General features: G+C 38.1%; 1 protein-coding gene across 1 annotated transcript in view; it reads left to right on the plus strand.

The window, feature by feature from the left end:
- Positions 1 to 9,686, plus strand: part of LOC103606343 — a 34,593-nt gene that overhangs the window by 20,304 nt on the left and 4,603 nt on the right. Inside the window, exons 3-4 of the mRNA XM_008590957.1 lie at positions 2,789 to 2,815; positions 3,759 to 3,785. Of these exons, the coding sequence (XP_008589179.1) occupies positions 2,789 to 2,815; positions 3,759 to 3,785 (54 nt within the window). The remainder of the gene's footprint in view (positions 1 to 2,788; positions 2,816 to 3,758; positions 3,786 to 9,686) is intronic.

Genomic DNA, 9,686 nt, shown 5'->3' on the forward strand with positions numbered 1-9,686 from the left:
TACATAAAACTTGGGGGACACAATTCAAGCTTCAATGAGTTTGGGGGGACATAATTCAATCCAACTTCACAAGGCAGGCATTATTCATCTGGACTTTACTGAGGCACAGAGAAGTTGAGTAACTAGACCAACGTTGCACAGCCCAGAGGCAGGGGTGGGTTATGAATTCTGGTCTTTGTGACTCCATAGCTTAACCATGTTGCTGCCTCTCACTCTTGAATACAGTCAGACTCATTTTCCTGAAGACCAACTCTGGTCATTTTATGATGCCATTCCCTAAAAACATCACTGTATGGCCAATAGAGGTCACACACTCTTTGCTAAACTTTTTTTTAAATTGTGTTATAATACGCAAAACTTAAAATTTACCATTTTAACCACTTTAAAGCATATGATTTAATGGCATTTGGTACTTTCACAATGTTATACAACCACCACCTCTATCTAGCTCCAGAACTTTTTCATCACCCCAAAAGGAAACCTCATACCCATTAAGCATTCATTTCTCACTCTCTCCTGTCCCCTCAATACCTGACATCCACCAATCTACTTTCTGTCTCTATGAGACTGACTACTCTAAGTACCCCCATATAAGTGGAATCATCTACTATGTGGTCTTTTGTGTCTGTCTTCTTTCACTTAGCATAATGTTTTCAAGGTTCACTTATATTGTAGCATGTGTCAGTACTTCATTCCTTTTTATGGCTGAATAGTATTTTATTGTATGGATAGACCACTTTTTTAAAATAGGTTCATCCATTGATAGACATTTGGGTTGTTTCCACTTTTTGGCTGAGGTCACAGCCTTTTGGCCCACATTCAAAGCTGTATAAAATCCAGTTCTAATACACCATCTGGTCCATGCCTCATGGCCACCTCCAAATTCATGCAGGTTGAGCTTCAGTTAAACCTAAGAGATCCTAGTACGAGAAACCAAATCAAAAAATAATACCCCACACCTCTAGAGCACATTCCAGGCACTAGGCATGGTCCTATGTGCTTTCTTCATAATAATCCTCATCACCCTCATTTTACGAGTGAGGATACTGTGGCACAGAGAGGGAGAGTAACTTGCTTGGGGTCACACAGCCAGTAAGGTGCAGAGAAGAATTTAAACCTAGGCAGTCTTGATCCCAAGCTGTGTTCTTAACCATGATTCTATAATGCTTGAAGCAGCTCAGACAGATGAGGTCATTCCTGCCTCATTCCTTCACTTGATGTATTATTATTATCCTATTTTTAAAGAAGAGAAAATTAAGCTCAGAGAGGGAATCAGCACTGACAGAGTGTGGCATTGTAGGTATCAGTCCTGACAGGGCCACTTACTAGACTTTGGATCCAGCTCCTGAATGGTTCAGCTTCCTTCTCTGAACGATGCACTTGACTATTCGACACGGCCCTTGCAGTTTGAAAACAGCCATAGGCAATACATAATGAGAGGGCGAGACTGCGTTTTGATAAAATTTTATTTACAAAAGCAGGCATCGGGAATTAACCCAAATGTCCATCAACTGATGAATTGATAAATAAAATGTGGCCTATTCATGCAATGGAATGTTATTTAGCCATGAAAAGGAATGAAGCCCTGATACATGCTACAACACGAATTGCCCTTGAAAACATGATGCTCAGTGAAACAAGCTGGACACAAAATCCTCATAGGGTTTGGTTCTATTTATATGAAATGTACAGAAAAAGCTGATTTCCCAGGACCACAGCAAGGAGGGGGACAAGCTGGAGGAAAATGGGGAGCGACTGCTCAAGGGTACAGGATTTGGAAGTTACGGCTAATGGTGGGTGCAGGGTTTCTTTTCAGAGTGACGAAAATGTTCTAAAACTGATTGTGGTGCTGGTTGCACAACTCTGTAAAGGGACAAAAAAATATTGACTTGTACACTTCTAATGGGTAAATTTTAAGTAATGTGAATTATATTTTAGTCAAGTAGGTATTAAAAAAACAAGTTCAGAAACAACAATAACAGGCAGTGAGATGTAATTTGCCACCCCCTGATATAAAGTATGTAAGGTGCCTACATCACAGTGACGCTAAATATACAAAAAAGATGGCAAAGGAGCGGTGGCTTCTCTCCCAACCTAACTCTGCTACTGTGCAAGTTCTTTAAGCTTTTAGATTTACCTTCTGACCCACATGGTGAGGCCTTCAATGGTCTGCCCCCATTTACTGCCATAAGTCCTAAGTGCACACCACGGCCCACCCTGGGCTCTGCCCTTATTTGCTCCCAGTCCCCCTGCCTTGTGATATTGTAATTTTTCCCCCTACATATGGCTTCATCTTTCATGGCCCCTTGGACTCAACACTCTGAACCCTGTCTGCACCCCTGACCTCTGTTTTGCCTCCTGGACAACACTTCCTCTGGACGGACGACATCAGAGATCCTAGGTAAATTACCTGACTCCGTGCATGCCTGGGGTCTTTGTGGGAAGCTTATATGGAAAAAAAAAATTGTTTTTTTAACACTTAGTATGTGCCAGGCCCATGCAGAGTGGAGGAAACCTGAAAGATGAATCTGACATGCCCAAACCTCTACATAAATTCACAGTCTGACGGGGGATACAGACAAGTAACAGATCGTTATAACACAGTATGAATCAATATTGTCCTGAGGGAGGGGGCAATGAGGACAGTGCAAAAGAGAAGGTGCTTGGGAATCCAGGAGGACGTCTCGGAGGAGGAGTGGCTGGGGGGGAGCTTATCGAATCTGCTGATCTGGGAGGATCTATCATGTTGCCTTTTGTGATTCGATTTGTATGTTGTTGCTTTCCTCAGGTTTGCTGAGCCTCCAGGTTTTGAATGGTAAGTTTGGTGACTGTGCTATGTGGCCCCACAATTTGTGTTCATGCCTGTGCAGAGAAGTATAGAGTTATGAGCTTTTATTACGTTGGAAGAGTTTTTAGATATCATCAAACCTTACACTCTGTATTGTCATCATCATGAGCATAAGTGTTTGTTTTTTAATTCACTCAAGAAATATTAATTAATTTTAACTGCTCTGTACTAAGTCTGATTCTAAGTGTTGGAGATAGAGCATGGATTAAAACAGACAAAAATCTGCCCAAATGGAATTTGTATTCCAATGAGAGGAGAAAGAAAGAAAAGAAATAGAGAAGTGGGTTATGTCTGTGGATACTGTTATGTCCTGTGAAGATAATAGAGTGAAGGAGACAAAAATGTAGTGTGGGAGGAGGTAGGTTAGAGGAGAAAGAAAGAAAAGAAATAGAGAAGTGGGTTATGTCTGTGGATACTGTTATGTCCTATGAAGATAATAGAGTGAAGGAGACAAAAATGTAGTGTGGGAGGAGGTAGGTTTTTAAAGGGCAACCAGGGAAGGTGACATTTGAGCAAAGACTTGAAGAAGATGAGGGAGCCAGACGTGTGTATATCTGGGGAAGGGCACTGCAGGCACAGGGAACAGCATGTGCAAAGGCCTTGAGGAAGGAGAGTGCCTGGGATCAAGGGACACTAAGGAGGCGCATTGCATTTCCTTCCCTCCTCAACCGAGGCACCGAGAAGCCATGTTCACAGTTTGGTTTCTACCCATTTCATAATGTACTGATGATTTCTTTTCTTCTTTTTATTTCCTTCACCTCCTTCCTTCCTTCTTTCCTCTCCTTTTCCTTCCTTCCCTCCTCCTCTTCCCTCTGCTCCTCCTCTTTCTCCTCCTGCTCTTCTTCCTTTCTTCCATCCTTCCTTCATTTCCTTCCTCTTCCTTCTTTTTTTTCTCCTTCTTCATTTTTAGAAGAAACGAATGACTGCAAGGAAACAGGTGAGTGCGTGGACTCACGCCTTTTCCCATCTAGAGAACACTGAGTTCCTTCAGTCTAGGTGACAATGGAGCTTTTTTTTTCCTTTTTGTCTTTTTTCGTGTCCGGCAACGGATCACAACCCTCAGTGTCGCGCCCGTACCGGACCGGGACCGGCAACGGGATCGCAACCCTCAGTGCTGCACCCGCACCTCGCTCAGCCAGTGAGCGGGAACCAGTCTGTATGTGGGATCTGAACCCTCGGCGGGAGCGCTGCTGCGCTCCCAAGCAGCACACTGTAGCAGTGCGCCACCGGGCTGGCCCACAATGGAGCTTTAAGAAGAGAAGATTTCAGGCCAGCAAGGCCAGGGGCTGAGTACCCAACGGGCTGTCTTCTTGAAGGGCGTCCGAAGCCTTCAAACCACCTCGCTCGCCCCTTGAGTACTGCTCATTGATATCAGCGAGTTCACAGATACTGAGGTATGATGGAAAACATTTTTACTTATCTCAGTCGCTTCTTCTGTTGACCATTGAACCCTGTTCTTCCCCTTGGAAATTACCAGGTAAGTCTTGAGTGACAAGACTGTGTGGCTGAAAAGCAAGAGAAAGAAAACCAGATAATAGAGTCAAACCTCCAAGTGATCCAGATATTGGAAATAAGCACCTTTAAAATAGCTAGGATTATTACATTCAAAAAAATAGATGAATAATATCACCAGAGAATTATAATCTGTAAAAAGTATAAATATTCTGGAGTTAAAAATAGGCAACAGAAATTAAGAATTCAGTAGTTGGGCTTAACAGCAAAAAGAATAATTAGTGAGTTATGAAAAACAGGTCAAGAGAAATTATTCAAGTTGAAGCCCAATAGATAAAAAAAATAAAAATACTGGAAAAAAGCACTAAAAACATGAGACTCAGTGACAAGTTGTAATGTTTGTGGAATTAAAATTTCAGAAGGAGAAGAGAAAAAGAGTACTTAAAGAGTTAAGGTCTTGCACAAGCAAAGCTACCAAACAAACAAAAAGAGTTCATGTCTGAGAATTTCGCATATTGGAAAAAACAACAACAACAACAAGCCACAGATTTTTAAAATTCTGAGAACCCCAAAGGAAACGAATATACAGAAAATCACTTCTAGAAACAATGCCACAAAATGCTTAAAAACCAAGGACAAAAAGAAAAATTTTAAAACAACACTCCCCCCAGCAAAAACAAAAAAGATATGTATTTGTTTCCTAGATCTGCCATAACAAATTATTATAAAGTGTGTGGCTTAAAACAGCAAGAATTTACTGTCTTACTTTTCTGAAGACTAGAAGCCTGAAACCCAGTATTGGCAGGGCCCTCCTTGCCTCTTTCTAGTTTCTGGTGGTGGCTGAGAGCAATGCTGGGACTGCCTGGCTCACAAATGCATCGAATCTCTGCCTCCGTAATGACACGGAATTCTTTTTGCATGTTCTATGTCCAAATTTTCCTCTTTTTTTATCAGGACACCAACAATATTATATCTGCAAAGATCCTATTTCCAAATAGACTCACATTGATGGGTGCTGGGATTAGGACTTGAACATGTCTTTTTGGGAAACACAGTTCAACCCACAACAGACATGTTACCATCCAAGGATTAAAGAAGAGCAGCAGCTGCCTCTCAACAGAAGTGATAAAGCCAGATAATGAAATGAGATTTTTAAAGTGTTGAAAAAGACTACTCGGGCCGGCCCGTGGCTCACTCGGGAGAGTGCGGTGCTGATAACACCAAGGCCACGGGTTCAGATCCTACATAGGGATGGCCGGTTTGCTCACTGGCTGAGCGTGGTGCTGACAACACCAAGTCAAGGGTTGAGATCCCCTTACCGGTCATCTTTTTAAAAGAAAAAAAAAAAAAGAAAAAGACTACTCAGCTAGAATTTCCTAACAACAAAAAACTTTCCTTTAAAAATGAATGCAAAATAAAGATTTTTAGAAAAAACATCAAAACGTATAATTTGTTACCAGTAGACTTGCGTTTATGAAATACTAAAAGAAGTTCTTCAGTCAGAAAGTAAATGACTCCATGTGGAAGCATAAAAACAGAGAACAGAATAAAGTGATGGAAAAAGTGAATATGTGGCTAAATACAAATGAATATTAAGTGTATGAAACAATAATACTAGCATTAGTAAGAATTAAATATATAGAGAAGATTTATTATAATAAAAGTGCCAAAGGTAGGTAGAGGATAAAAGATGTTAAAGCATTCTAATTTAATTTAATTCTAATTTTGCATTCATTTTTAAAAGTTTTTTGTTGTTGTTAGGTAGAGAATTCTACGTTAACAGTACTTTTCTTTCAGAACTTAAAAAATCTGATTCCATAATCTCCTGGCTTTTATCACTTCTGTTCAAAGGTGTCTGTTCTCTTTGCTCCTTGAATGGTAAAGGAAATAGTAAAAAAAAAAAAAAAAAGTTTATATTGAAACATCATACATTGAGGATGCATATTATAATCTCTAACTTTACTAAAGTAACGGTTAAAGACTATATAATTTTTAAACTAAAAATTCAAAACAAAGGAATGAAAATATTTGATCGTAGGAAAGAATTCAAGAAAGAAAAAAGAGACTGGGGTGACAATACTGGTTTTTAAAAACTCCAATAAAATTTGATTAAAATGGTAAAAGAAAAGAAAAGAAAGATCATAGTATAGATGCATCAAATAAAAAACGAAGAGTGAGAAGGTAGATATAAACCCAATTACATCAGCAAATGTCACTGAATTTACATGCATCTGTCATTCTCTTTTTCGTTGCTGTTATTCTGAATAAAGACCAAGAGTGTTAGACTGAATAAAAACCAACAAAACCCAACTAGTTACTGCTTACCAGAGACACACCTTATAAGGATACAGAATGGTTGAAAGATAAATAACAGAAATTATATCATTAAAAGTATATCCTCAAGCTTCTAACCAAAAGCCAACTGGCATAACCTTTCTAACATCAGACAAAGAACGTTCTAAATTAAGAAGCATTCCTAGGGCCGGCCCTGTGGCTCACTCAGGAGAGTGCAGTGCTGGTAGCGCTGATGTTGTGGGTTCGGATCCTATATAGGGATGGCCGGTGCTCTCACTGGCTGCAAACAACACCAAGCCAAGGGTTACGATCCCCTTACCGGCCAAAAAAAAAAGGAAGCATTCCTAGAGAGAAAGAGAGACACTGAGATGGATAGAGGGGTTAACCCATCAGAAAAACACAGACGTTCTAAATCTGTTTTCACACAGCTTCATAGTTTTTACATATATGGAAAAAAAATTGGCAAAACTGAAAGAAAACAAATAAATCTACGATCACAGTGGGAGACTTTAACGCATCTCTCAACAGATGATAGAACAATAAACAAAATTTAATAAGAATATAAAAGATCTAAACGACACAACTAACAAACATGACCTAAGTGACATGTATAGCACCTGCACACGACATTGACAGAATTCACAGTCTTTTCAAGTGAACATGGAATTTCTTCTTACCAAAATTGACTATGCAGTGGTCCATAAAGCAAGCCCCAGTCAATTTCAGATTAAAGTCATTTAGAGTGTGCTCTTGGAGTACAATGGAATTAGGCTATACGCCAATAATAAAATTATCGCAAAATCCAAACTTATAAATTAATAGATATACTTCTAAATAATCCATAGGTTAAAGAAGAAATCACAGAAACAATTAGGAAGAATTTTTAACTGAATGATAGTAAAAATATCACTACCAAAACCTGGAGGATACAGTCAAAGATTTGGTTATAGAGAAAATTATAATCTTAAATGCATATTTTAAAAGGAAGAAAGGAAAATAGAAAGGCAGAAAATCAATGAATTGAGTACTTTGAAAATTTAGAAAAAGACAAATCTAAGTAGAAAAAAGGAAATAAAAGAGTAGAAATTAAGGAAAAAGAAATACATTAGAAATAAACAACACCACTAACAGTTGGTTCTTTTGAAAAAACTAATAAAAATTTAGCTCTCTAGCATTACTGATAAAAAAAAATAGAGGAAAAACAAATGACCAATATGAGGAAGAAAAAAAGAGAACATTATTTCAGATCTTGCAGGTAATAATAATATTATAGCTTGAAAAACTTTTTGCCAATAAAATGGAAAGTTTAGATAAAATGGACAAAATTCTAGGAAACACAAATTATCAAAAGTTAAACCAAAAAATAAAAATAAAAATCTGAATAGTCTTCTATTAAAAAAAAAATCTGTAATTAAATAACCTTTCCATAAAAAACCTTCCAGGGTTAGCTGGCTTTCCTGGTAAATTCTTTCAGACATTTAAGGAGGAAATCACACTGATCTTACACAAAATTACAGTCATTTTCCAACTCATTTTGAGGACAGAATCAAGGGATAAAGGATCTGACAAGTACAATGTGAGAGTGGAAAATTTCAACTCATTCTTTCCCACAAATGTAGATGTAAAATCCTACATTAAATATTAGCAAATCCGATTTGGCAATATATTTTTAAAAATTATGACCACATTGAGTTTATTCCAACAATGCAACAGTGGTTTAATATGTGAAAAATCAATATATGTTATTCCTATCTTATTAACATAAAAGGGAAAAAATCACATTACCATCTCCATAGATACAGAAAAATAATGACAAAATTCAACAGTTATTCATGATTTTTAAAAATCTCAGCAGGAATAAAAGGAGACATCTTAAATGTTGACCTAAAAGAAATTGAGGCTGAACATTTAAAACACGGGATTCATTAAATCAATATGATGATTGCAACTGGGGAAATGCAAATTTCAGGTCACTCTAAGAAATGCACTCCGAAGAGGCCACCTGATCTCATCAGTTTATAATCAAAAGAAGGAGGAAGAATCAAAGGAGAGAAAGAGGACAGCCCTGCCTAATCACTTAATCAGTTTTTCTATTGGTTGTACATGATGCATAGATTTGGGATTGTTACTAGGGTATATCATACATGTAAGGATCAAGAATAAGGATTACAAGAAGCACTCCAGGTTACTCTATGACTTTCTGATGCTATTGCATCTGCTCCTAAGTAAAAACAGTATTTTAATAACATTTTCCAGGACATGCTAATGTGACTGCTGACTTATCTCAGATCCCCCAAGGCACTGCAATTTAGCTGACTTAGTCAGAGCACATTTTTTGTTCTTGTTATCATGCAATAAAAAGTAGCTACAAAAAACATAAAGAAAACAACCTATTTAATGCTGAAATAGCAAATACTTTCCCCCAAGATCATAAATGAGATAAACACTTTTGCTATCACCACTTGTATTTCACATTGTACTGGATTTTCTAACCAGTGCAAGTCCTATTCAGGCCAAAGAAAGGAAGTAATAGGCACAAGGATTGCAAAGGAAGAAAGAAAATTCTCTCTCTTTTTTAAATAGAGCTGATTGTGTACCTAGAATATACCTTTGACTGGGAGGGTATACCTGAGAGGCTTATGATAAGCTGGTGGTGGCAAATAGAATTAAAAACAAAATGTCCCAACCCAGAAAATCTCTCCGCAAAGGTAGAAGAGAAATAAGACAGTTTTATTACTGAATAAGGATTAAACCGGAATGGGATATGCTGTGATTGCAAAGTCAGAGATAAATCTCACCCTTTCATATAGCCAAGCACACACAATCCATTACACACTGTTCTCAAGAGAAACAACAGCTAGTCCTCAAATAAGAGGACTTTGACAGCAGCATTTGTCATATATATTCATCCTAAATTTATCTGGTGAATGGGATGGCCAGCTGGGTTTGCTAATTGGCTTTATCTAAAAGAAAAATAAACGTCTCATATCTATTACAGGAGGTAGATTTGCAACTTGGAGGGAGGCACCTACCACAGTTAGGCTCCTACCCTTCCACAGACACTGGGGAGAAAGGGGTGCTATTTTCCTCA

Source organism: Galeopterus variegatus, unplaced genomic scaffold (genome assembly GCF_000696425.1).
Source record: "Galeopterus variegatus unplaced genomic scaffold, G_variegatus-3.0.2 Scaffold6505, whole genome shotgun sequence".
Lineage (NCBI taxonomy): Eukaryota > Metazoa > Chordata > Mammalia > Dermoptera > Cynocephalidae > Galeopterus > Galeopterus variegatus.